The sequence below is a fragment of the Hylobates moloch genome, unplaced genomic scaffold, assembly GCF_009828535.3.
Source record: "Hylobates moloch isolate HMO894 unplaced genomic scaffold, HMol_V3 SCAFFOLD_7, whole genome shotgun sequence".
NCBI lineage: Eukaryota > Metazoa > Chordata > Mammalia > Primates > Hylobatidae > Hylobates > Hylobates moloch.
In genome coordinates this window covers 43,765,091-43,776,256 of record NW_026652282.1, presented here as the reverse complement: position 1 = coordinate 43,776,256, position 11,166 = coordinate 43,765,091, and the positions used below count along the sequence as shown (strand labels likewise).

The 11,166-nt window shown below is 56.7% G+C and overlaps 2 protein-coding genes across 6 annotated transcripts; both read left to right on the top strand.

Moving 5' to 3' along the window:
• Positions 1-1,449: 1,449 nt before the first annotated feature.
• WDR45 (WD repeat domain 45) lies at positions 1,450-7,082 on the top strand. Of its 5 annotated transcripts, none has more exons than XM_032756922.2 (11): positions 1,450-1,585; positions 3,418-3,489; positions 3,618-3,692; positions 3,782-3,886; positions 4,772-4,880; positions 5,001-5,095; positions 5,579-5,658; positions 5,771-5,979; positions 6,059-6,160; positions 6,243-6,388; positions 6,612-6,949. In XM_032756922.2, the coding sequence occupies exons 2-11, from the start codon at positions 3,435-3,437 to the stop codon at positions 6,719-6,721; spliced, it is 1,086 nt and encodes a 361-aa protein (XP_032612813.1). In that variant the 5' UTR covers positions 1,450-1,585; positions 3,418-3,434; the 3' UTR covers positions 6,722-6,949. The 5 variants fall into 5 exon arrangements, with proteins under 5 accessions (XP_032612813.1, XP_032612814.1, XP_032612816.1 ...); XM_032756923.2 differs by lacking the exon at positions 1,450-1,585 and adding an exon at positions 1,632-1,773 and having other exon boundaries at positions 4,775-4,880; positions 6,612-7,082; XM_032756925.2 differs by lacking the exon at positions 1,450-1,585 and adding an exon at positions 1,632-1,773 and having other exon boundaries at positions 5,861-5,979; positions 6,612-6,955.
• Positions 7,083-7,382: 300 nt separating this feature from the next.
• PRAF2 (PRA1 domain family member 2) lies at positions 7,383-10,392 on the top strand. Its single transcript, XM_032756927.2, has 3 exons — positions 7,383-7,714; positions 8,901-9,118; positions 9,545-10,392. Exons 1-3 carry the CDS (start codon positions 7,536-7,538, stop codon positions 9,682-9,684), a joined length of 537 nt encoding a protein of 178 aa, XP_032612818.1. The 5' UTR covers positions 7,383-7,535; the 3' UTR covers positions 9,685-10,392.
• Positions 10,393-11,166: the final 774 nt, after the last annotated feature.

Here is an 11,166-nt window from a genome sequence, read left to right as displayed (position 1 = left end):
TTTTTTTTTTTTTTTTCAAGACAGAGTCTCACTCTATGTTACCCAGGCTGGAGTGCAGTGGTGTGATCTCGGCTCACTGCAACCTCCTCCTGGGTTCAAGTGATTCTCCTGCCTCAGCCTCCCAAGTAGCTGGAACTACAGGCGTGCACCACCATGCCTGGCTAATTTTTTGTATTTTTAGTAGAGACGGGGTTTCACCATGCTGGCCAGGCTGATCTCGAACTCCTGACCTCATGATCCGCCTGCCTCGGCCTCCCAAAGTGCTGGGATTACAGGCGTGAGCCACCGCGCCCAGCCTATTTATTATTTCTTAATGTAAAGTTTAATTAAAAATCCTTCCAGCTGGGCACAGTAGCTCACGCCTGTAATCCCAACACTTCGGGGGGCCGAGGCAGGCAGATCACCTGAGGTCAGGAGTTCAAGACTAGACTGATCAACATGGAGAAACCCGGTCTCTACTAAAAATACAAAATTAGCTGGGCGTGGTGGCACATGCCTGTAATCCCAGCTACTTGGGAGGCTGAGGCAGGAGAATCCCTTGAACCCGGGAGGTGGAGGTTGTGGTGAGCCAAGATTGCACTAATTGCACTCCAGCCTGGGCAAAAAGAGCCAAACTCCGTCTCAAAAAAATTCCTTCCAGTATGCATATAATTTGGGGCCTTTTTTTTTTTAAGCTTTATCATAGGTAAGACCTTTTTTTTTTTAAGCCCAAAGCATTTGTACCTTTTACTATCAAAAAGCTATTTTGTATTTTGTGAAAATAAAAGCAGAGGCCGGGCGTGGTAGCTCAAGCCTGTAATCTCAGCACTTTGGGAGGCCGAGGCGGGTGGATAACCTGAAGTCAGGAGTTTGAGACCAGCCGGACCAATATGGTGAAACCCCCGTCTCTACTAAAAATACAAAAATTAGCTGGGCGTGGTGGCGCACGCCTGCAATCCCAGCTACTCCGGAGGCTGAGGCAGGATAACCGTCTGAACCTGCTGGGAGGCGGAGGTTGCAGTGAGCCGAGATCGCGCCACTGCACTCCAGCCTGGGCGACAGAGCGAAACTCTGTCTCAGAAAACAAAACTAAACAAAACAAAACACAAAAGACAAAACTCAGAGCTGGCGGGGTTGGGGGGGGTAGGGTGGGGAGAAAGAAAGCGAAATCTGTTCCTTGGTTTCCCGGAGCCAAGGAGGTTTCTCCACTTTCAAGGTCTCCAGGTCCGCCCCCGCCTGTAACCCCCAGCGCCGCCCCTCTGGAAGCCTGGGAGGACTGTGTGTTGCGAACCGGGGCGGCTACTCTCGGCCGCCGCGGAGGTCCGAAAATTGTTCGCAGGGAAGGTTTACTCCCCCATCGTGGGTGACCAAGGGGCTGAGGGCTCGGCCGGTTTCGCTCTGCTGGGGGCAAGGCACGCTCTCTCTCCCCACCCTTCCGGGTTCCCTCAGACAGTCTCGGCCTTGAGGAACCCCCTTCGCCTCTGGTCCCCCAGCCGACCTTCCTCCGCTCCCCGCGCCCTCCCTCGAGGTCCCCACTGTCACTCGCGATGCTCCGAAGACCCGGGAACTGGGCGAGGAAGGCGGTGGCCGCCGTTTTCCAGCTGAGGTGAGTCATTTCCTGCGACAGGCTCCCTCCCCCGGAAGTAGGGCCTGATGTAAACACCCAAGCCGGGCTCCAAGGCCCGGGAGGTCAGAAAACCGGGCCGCGGGCGGCACCGACAGCAGGGGCCCGGGTCAGGGACACGCGGAGGTCAGGCTGGTGAAGGCGGCAGGAAGCTGGAGCACGATCCCAGGGTTGGTTGGGTCTGGGGGAGGCTGGGAGTCTTTCGAGTAGGGGTCTAAGGCAGAGGTCTTGCGTGGGTGCTGGCGTTCGAAGGAGCATGCGGCTGGTCTTGGGAGAGGGGCGAGGCATTCCGGACAGAGTCTGGGGTGGCGCGGGCGTTTGGAATGGAGGTGCAAAAAAGGGGTCTTGAAAGTTGGAGCTGTCCAGAGAATAACTCTAAGGCAGAGCTGTCCAAAGAAAGAGCATGAGGCATTCCAGTGGTGGGTGTAACTGAAAGAAAGGAAGGAGATTTGGGCTCTTGGAGGATGGGGAGGGAGTGTGTCTGGCCAGAGTTCTTGGGGAGTTGAGGATTTGAAGGGAAGTTGGGAGCTCTATGGCGGTAATCTTAGTAGGGGACTGTGCAGGCATCTTAGGGGTTGAGGTTCTCCTAGGTAGGAGTTGTGGGTGGTTTGTTTTGGGCAAGGGTGCCCTGGGGCAGGGTCTTGGATAGGGGTCTAGAGGGGGAATCTTAGGAGGATGGGTGGGGTTCCTGGGGTTGGGTCCAGGCCAGGTTATGTTGTAGTCAAGGACAGCAGAACACAAGGAAGGAGATGTCCCAGGGGTGGAAAATTTAGAGTGCTAGGGGGAATCCTAGGGTAGAGTCCCCAGGGCATAAGCCGATCTAAGGGAATTTCTAGGCTGGCCCTGATGGGTAGTTCTACCAAGGCATGAGAAGGGGTCATCCCAAGGTAGGCATCCTGAAGGGGTTTGGGGAAGCCGGTGAGGGGGAAAGGTGTGAGAGGGCTCTGGGGTGGTCAAATAGGTTGGGGTACAGTTAGAACGGTATGAGCAGAGGAGTTCCTGGGGATGGCAGACCAAGCATAGCAGTCTCAGGGCCAAGTCAGGGAGGTACAAGAAGTGCTTCACCTAGCCCACTTTTTTCTATTTATTGACAGAGTCCGGTGCTAGGTCAGGTGTGAAGATGAGAAATGGGTTGGGAGTGGTTCCAGGCCATGTCTGGCATTGGGATCAAGATTGGCTGGGGGTGGGGAGGAGATATCACGGGGGCACCACCTATCACATTACTTTCTGACAAGTCAGTGAGGGCCAGCATGTAAAGAGGAGGTGTGGGGTCCACGTCAGTGTGGGCCTGGAGCTTGCCAAACCTGAAAGAAGGAGGGTTCCTGGCCATGCTGTTTGGGATCTTGGGAGCTTAGAGCAGAGACCCTGGGACTCTCTCTGTTTTTATCTTCCCCCCCCCCCCGAGACAGAGTCTCGCTCTGTCACCCAGGCTGGAATGCAATGGCTTGATTTCGGCTCACTGCCATCTCTGCCTTTCGGGTTCAAGCGATTCTCCTGCCTCGGCCTCCTGAGTAGCTGGAATTATAGGTGCGCCCCACCACACCCGGCTAACTTTTGTATTTTTACTAGAGACGGGATTTCACCATGTTGGCCAGGCTGATCTCAAACTCCTGACCTCAGGTGATCCACCCGCCTTGGCCTCCCAAAGTGCTGGGATTACCGGCATGAGCCACCACGCCTGGCCTGTTTTTATCTTTTTTGCAGTCACTCCAGAGTCAGTAGTTAGCAGAGTGGGAGGAGGAGGAAATCAGGTGAGGCAGAACTTGGAGGGGAGACTCCAGGACTCTTCTCATCTTTATCCCATTTGTATCCAGGGGAACAATCCTGCACCATGACTCAACAGCCACTTCGAGGAGTGACCAGCCTGCGTTTCAACCAAGACCAAAGTGAGAGAGGATGGGCCTGTACCCTTGTGGGAGGGAGCGAGGGAAAGAGGGGTCAGAAGTGGGCCATGGGCCCCCAGCTTCCTACCTGGGCATTCTTTAAGGCAGTCTGGATTCCTTCCATCCCCCAGGCTGCTTTTGCTGCGCCATGGAGACAGGTGTGCGCATCTACAACGTGGAGCCCTTGATGGAGAAGGGGCATCTGGGTGAGCTGTTGGCAGGGGAGGGGCAATGGGCAGAAGAGCTGGGCTGGGCATTGGCTCCCACCTCCACTGACACCCTGGTCCCTGTCCAGACCACGAGCAGGTGGGCAGCATGGGCTTGGTGGAGATGCTGCACCGCTCCAACCTTCTGGCCTTGGTGGGCGGTGGTAGTAGTCCCAAGTTCTCAGAGATCTCAGGTAAGCACCCTCATCCTGCCCTTTGGCCCAGATTTCTCAGACTCCTGGCCTCCCACAGGCAGCCCAAGGTACTGGCAGATGAAGACAGGGTACTTCAGAGTCACACAGAGAGGAGGCCTACAGCTTGGAAGTCATGGATCTTATAGCTTGAGAAGCTTGGTGCTTTGTTTTCATTTTAAAAACGCTGATTGAGTGCCTCCTGTGTGCCATGCCCTAGAGCACTTACTGTGAGCCTGGGACTGCCCTAAGCACTTTACGTCTATTAACTCATTTAATCCTCACAGTAACTCTATGGGGTAGGAAGGATCATTATCCCCATTTTTACCAATGAGGAAACTGAGGCCCAGTGCAGTTAAGTGACTCATCCAAGGTCACACAAGCAATAGGTTTTAAAATCTTGGAGCCATCTTCCCAATACCCCCTTGGCTTGAGCCTCAAATGCCATCTTACTTTAAGGGTTTTTCTTGATGATCCCATCTGCACAAGCAGGAGTTGCCCTAGGTGAGTCACAGAGCCCTAGGATTCCTCACGGAAATCTCCAGGGTGCGTGGACTAGGACCCTGGAGGCAGAAATAGTTACCGAGGGGAAGTTACAGGCCTGAGTGTGAGTCCCTGTTTGGTTGCTGATGGGTTTTGAGGTCCTTGGCCAGACACTCAACCACTTTGAACCTCAGTTTCCTCATCTGTAGATGAGTGTAACAGTCTAGAACACTCCTCTCAGGGATCATATCCACAAGTGCTCGTGCTGTGCGAGGATCTCACTGGTTGTTTATTGAAAGGCTAAGCAAGTAGGTTGAGGTCCCTGGGAAGCAGGGGTGGATCCTGTGTCACCAGGGCTGCCCCTTACCCTAAACCTTGGCCCCGACAACCCACCCACCTGCCCAGCAGTGCTGATCTGGGACGATGCCCGGGAGGGCAAGGACTCCAAGGAGAAGCTGGTGCTGGAGTTCACATTCACCAAGCCAGTGCTTTCTGTGCGCATGCGCCATGACAAGTGAGCCTGAGGAGGACCGGGGTGGGAGGTAGGAGGTCCCCACAGTAAGTGAGAGGGATAGTCCTCCCTGGGCATCCCGCCACCCCCTCACGGCCATCCTGTGTTGTGTGATACCCACAGGATCGTGATCGTGCTGAAGAACCGCATCTATGTGTACTCCTTCCCCGACAATCCCCGAAAGCTGTTTGAGTTTGATACCCGGGACAACCCCAAGGGTGAGAGGGCTCAGATACACAGGTGTAAGGGCATGAAACAGTGGATGGGGCAGAGGGGCAGAGATGAGGAAAGAAAGGAAGGGGCACTCACACACAGAGAAATGGGGAAAGAGGCAGGGAGATGCTCACACTCACAGCCTCTCCATCTTTCCAGCCCTCAGCCAGTTCTCCCCACCTCCAGCCCTGCCCTACCCCTGGGTACCCCAGTGGCAGAGCAGAAACACCTCGTGAGGACATGGGTGGGTGTGTCAGGGATCCCTGAGCTTCCTGGGGCTGTCATAGCAGCTTACTAGATTCCACAGCTGCAGAGCAAGGAATGGAATCTGCCTAGCTGGCGGGGCGTGCAGCTGAGCTGAGCCCCCTCAGGGTTCTTTGAGTTAAGCGTATCGTGGAGGGTTGAAGTCTGGTCCTCATCCAGCTCTGTCCATTCTGAGATGCTGCCTCCTCTTCAGCTGCCCACCCCCCCCCATCTTCACACCCTAGGGCTCTGTGACCTCTGCCCCAGCCTGGAGAAGCAACTGTTAGTGTTCCCGGGACACAAGTGTGGGAGTCTGCAACTTGTGGTGAGCCGTCCAGTGGACAAGGGTGGGTAGGTTCGTGGACTGGCTTCGTTGTGGACTCTTGGCCCCTTCCCTCCATACCACCCCAACCTCAGACTCCTCCCTCCTACCCCAGGACCTGGCGAGCACAAAGCCTGGCACCTCGTCTGCTCCATTCACGATCAATGCACATCAGAGTGACATAGCCTGTGTGTCTCTAAACCAGCCAGGCACTGTAGTGGCCTCAGCCTCCCAGAAGGGTACCCTTATTCGCCTCTTTGACACACAATCCAAAGAGAAACTGGTGGAGCTGCGCCGAGGCACTGACCCTGCCACCCTCTACTGGTGAGCACAGGGTATGCATGGTAGGCTGGTGACCCCATACCACATGACATGTGGGCATCACTGCTGATCTGTCTTCTAGCATTAACTTCAGCCACGACTCCTCCTTCCTCTGCGCTTCCAGTGATAAGGGCACCGTCCATATCTTTGCTCTCAAGGATACCCGCCTCAACCGCCGCTCCGCGTGAGTACCCCCTCCCCACCCTACCGTGTCCCTGTTCCCCTGCCCGTTTACCATACCTGGGCTTAGCCAGTGCTGCCTGCAGGCTGGCTCGCGTGGGCAAGGTGGGGCCTATGATTGGGCAGTACGTGGACTCTCAGTGGAGCCTGGCGAGCTTCACTGTGCCTGCTGAGTCAGCTTGCATCTGCGCCTTCGGTCGCAATACTTCCAAGAACGTCAACTCTGTCATTGGTGAGTGGGAACAGCCCCTTGGTTGGGGGTACTGCATGGGGCAAAGGCCTGCAGGTTGGGCCTGAAAGGATTTTAGGGCCATGTGAGGCTCAGCTTCATCATCAGTAAGGGGGACAGCATTGGGCAAAGGCCTGGAGGCAGACCCTAGGTCCTGAGATGCCTGAGAGGACTGGAGCCTGTGGCTGTGGCAGCCTCTGACCTTTTACCACCCCCCCTCCCCCAGCCATCTGCGTAGATGGGACCTTCCACAAATATGTCTTCACTCCTGATGGAAACTGCAACAGAGAGGCTTTCGACGTGTACCTTGACATCTGTGATGATGATGACTTTTAAGGACCCTGGGGGCTGTGCTAGGGACCTGCAGTGGCAGACTGCAGAGCTGAGCCTTGGCAGTGGGGTGTGCTTGGAAGCCACCAGCCAGCAAGCATTAATGGGGCTGGTGTCCACTTTCCACTCAGCAGAGCTATGTCTAAATAAAGAGCTCACTTCCCCCCAGCACTTCTTGATGACTGTGTGCCCCAAGGGCCAGGCCAGAGACCCAGGAAGGCAGCGACCCCTTGGGATCCCTAACCTGGAGGAAATTGCCAGGGACCCAGAGGGAGTGCCCTAATCCAACCTGGGGATTTTTTAAAAGCTTCCTAGGAAGAGATGATCTCCGATGTGATGAATACGAATAAAAGGCCCTTAATGGCATTTACGGCTTGACCTCAGGGGCGGGGCATGGAGTTTCCTGGAGAAATGTGACCCTCTTGGGCGCTGACAGGAAGGAGGTGGAATCCAACTCGGATCCTTATGACAGTCCCTCCTTTCTTATCTGTCTGGCTACTTTGTGCTTGAGCCGCTGGCACCGCCTGGAGCAGCCCCTGCGGCGCCCCGCGCGGGGGTGGATAGCAGTTTTAAGGGTTGGGAGCATCTCGCTCCGTGGCCAAGACTTGATTTCCCGGCAGCCTTTGCTGCTTTCCTGAGCGGCGTGTTAGTTGCTTTTCCGGTCACGTGCATCGCCGCCCCTGCGCAATCCACCTAGGAGGTTAGGAAAAAGCTGCCCAGCCCAGACTCCGTTTCCCGGTGTGCCCCGCGGTGGCGAGGGGCGTAACGGTTGTTGTAGTCCGGCCCCCTCCTGGCTGGTCCAGCCACATTAACCGGCAGGATGTCGGAGGTGCGGCTGCCACCGCTACGAGCCCTGGACGACTTTGTTCTGGGGTCGGCGCGTCTGGCGGCTCCGGATCCATGCGACCCGCAGCGATGGTGCCACCGCGTCATCAACAACCTCCTCTACTACCAAACCAACTACCTTCTCTGCTTCGGCATCGGCCTCGCTCTCGCCGGGTGAGGGAGGGAGGCGCCGGTTGGCCAGGGACGTCTGCAGAGCGTGGGGGGTAGACCTACAGGTCTTTGAGGACCAAGACGGGGAACCTGAGGGGGATGCAAGGCCGGGAAGGGCGAAGTCAGTAGAGATGGACGGCCTGAGGGACTTGGAAGGGGGGCCTTGAAGGAGGTGGAGCCTAGTTATAAGGAGGGCCTCAGGGAGATGGAGCCTGGCTGATGAGGAGGGCCTGCGGGGGATGGGGGTCTACAGGGAAGATCTGGGGAGGATGGAGACAAGTGTGGGACTGAAGGGGAAAGTAGGCTGGAAGGTGAACCGGAAAAAAAGGAGGGCCCGAAAGGGGGACATGAGAGTACTTGAAGGGCTTGGTGGGGGGGTGTGATGTGAATGATGGGGCCAGATTGAGGCCGACCCTGGAGTACTTAGGGCAGAGACCGGGAAATAGACGGTAAAGTTGGAGAGTTTGGAAGATGTATTTATTGGGGATCCGGTCTTGGAGGGGAGCCTGGCTATGATTGGAAGGCGCCAGGGGCAGGTACCTGTTGGGGAACTTGGGCCCAGGAGGAGGATCCATGGTTGGAAAGCCTGAGACCAGAGAGGGATGGAGAATCTGGAGGACTTGAACAGTGCTGGAAATTCAGAGTGGGGCTGACGACCTGGAAGAGGTCCTAGCAATGATGGAGGGAGGAATCTATAGGGAAATGGGAGCCTGGAGGGGGCATTGGGAGGGGAGGAAGCCTGGAGGGGGCTCCTATAAGGACCCTCGGCCTGGGGAGAGGGGAACCTGTGGAGACAGAAGGCCTGGAAGAGGGATTTGCTGGGGCTGGGGTTAAAGGGGGAGCTTGCGGGCAGGCTGATGAGGGGCCCTACGGGGGTAGAGTCGGAAGGAAAGTCCAGGGAAGTGTTGGGAGCCCGGGGATGTGGGGAGTGTCTAGCGGGATGGGAGGGCCTGAAGCGGGGACCTAAGGAAGACAGGACAGTGGAACTGACAAGGAGGGAAGGAGGGGTCTACAGAGGTGAGTCGGGAGCCCTGGCAGATGGGCCTGCTAGAGACAGGGCTGGTGGGAGGATGTGCCGGGCTGGAGTGTCCGGAGACTGGAGACCCTGGCTCTTGGGGCCCAGGGTGGGTGGTGGTCCGGAGGCCGTCTCTCCGCCTGGCCGGCTAGCTTGGTTCCCTTGTACCCGCAGGTACGTGCGGCCGCTTCATACGCTCCTGAGCGCGCTGGTAGTGGCGGTGGCCCTCGGCGTGCTGGTGTGGGCAGCTGAGACCCGCGCAGCTGTGCGCCGCTGCCGCCGCAGCCACCCTGCCGCCTGCCTGGCCGCAGTGCTTGCCGTCGGCCTCCTGGTTCTCTGGGTCGCGGGCGGCGCTTGCACCTTCCTGCTCAGCATCGCCGGGCCGGTGCTTCGTGAGTCTCCACTACCCCGAGATAGCCAGGAAAGCGGCCAGAGCATGCTTAAGGCACCAGGCCAGCCCTGCCCCGGTCCCCGGGTTGAGAGGGGGCTGGGAAACCCGAGGGCCTGGCCACGCCCCCGCTAAAAGCGCCTTCCCGGGCTTCGTTCCCCCTTCTGGGAACACCCCTTTTATTATCGCCTTTACTATCTCACTCTTGGTGTTAAGTGCCTTCCACTGGCCACGTCTCCGTTACCGGGCGCCTTCCCTGGCCATGCCCACGTTGCCAAGCCAATTACTCGGCCACGCTTTCAGTATCTGAGGCGTCCTGGCTGCTCACCACTCCATTGGCCTGCCTGCGCGCCAATTCCCTTCGGTGGACCCCGGTTGGCTGCAGGCTGAGGTCTATTCCACTGACCACCCCTCTCGGTGCCGCCCACAGTGATCCTGGTGCACGCCTCGTTGCGCCTGCGCAACCTTAAGAACAAGATTGAGAACAAGATCGAGAGCATTGGTCTCAAGCGGACGCCAATGGGCCTGCTACTAGAGGCGCTGGGACAAGAGCAGGAGGCTGGATCCTAGGCCCCTGGGATCTGTACCCAGGACCTGGAGAATACCACCCCACCCCCAGCCCATAATTGGGACCCAGAGCCCTTTCCCAGCACTTAAAACAGGAGCCTAGAGCCCCCTGCCCAAACAAAACAGGACATCTGTGACCGCCCTACCCCCACGCCAGCCCCAAACTAAGATATCCCTCACACCCAGCCCCCATTACCTAGGGACAAAAGTCTTCCCCAGCCCTGATCCTAGGACCAAGAGCCACCTACATCCAGCCCCAAAACTGGGGCTTCAGGCCAGAGCATCCATGGCCAATTTCAAATTGTGAACCCAGAGACACTCCCATCCACCCTTCTCCATGCTCATCCCCAAACTGGGGCCTGGGGCAAGGCACTCTCAAATCTTGAACCCTGGACCAAAGCTTTTCCAGACCCTACCCTACCTTCCAACCCAGGTCAAGACATTGCCAAATCTTGAACTCAGAACCCAAGTGTTCCATGCCCCTGTGTGGATGGAGTTGGGTATCCTGACTGTTGGACCCTTGGTCCAGGTGATCCCGACCCTCACCAGTCCCACTTGCCTCCCTCCAGCTCTGCTTAGGGATTTTGCCCCTCACCCCAGTGTTCCACACCATCGACAACCAAGGGGTGAGGTGGGGACAGGCCTCAGCAGGGAATGGGGCGTATATGTTAGTGTTGCTGCAACAATAAAGCCTGTTGCATCTCATGCCAATTTGAGCCTCCTGGGTAAAGTCCTTGTACATTTCAAAGGACAGAAGTGGCCTTCTACTTTTCAATTTTGCTAGACTCTTCCTGAATATGTGGGCTGAAGAGGTGATCTCTGAGGCCCTTCCTTGAACTTATTACCTCTGGATCAGCATTAAAGCACAGGGAAGGACAGGTGCGGTGGCTCATGCCTGTAATTCCAACACTTTGGGAGGCTGAGACTAGAGGATCACTTGAGGCTAGGAGTTTGAGACCAGCCTGGGCAATATAGCAAGACTCTATCTCTACAAAAAAATTAAAATTTAGCTGGGCATGGTGGTGTGCTTCTGTAGTCCCAGCTACTTGGGAGGCTGTGGCAGGAGGATGGCCAGAGCCTAAGAGGTAGAGGCTGCAGTGAGCTGCGATTGTGCCACTGCACTCCAACCTGGGCAACAGTGAGAACCTGTCTCAAAAAGCTGGACATGGTAGCTCACGCCTGTAATCCCAGCACTTTGGGAGGCTGAGGCAGGAGGACTGCTCAAGCCTAGGAGTCCAAGACTAACCTGGGCAACATGAGACCCCATCTCTACATATTTTTTTTGAGACGTCCTGGCTCTGTCGCCCTGGCTGGAGTGCAGTGGTGTGATCTCGGCTCACTGCAATCTCTGCCTCCCAGGTTCAAGCGGTTCTCCTGCCTCAGCCTCCCGAGTAGCTGGGATTACACGCACGTGCCACCACGGCCCAGCTAATTTTTTTGTATTTTTAGTAGAGACGGGGTTTCACTGTGTTAGCCAGGATGGTC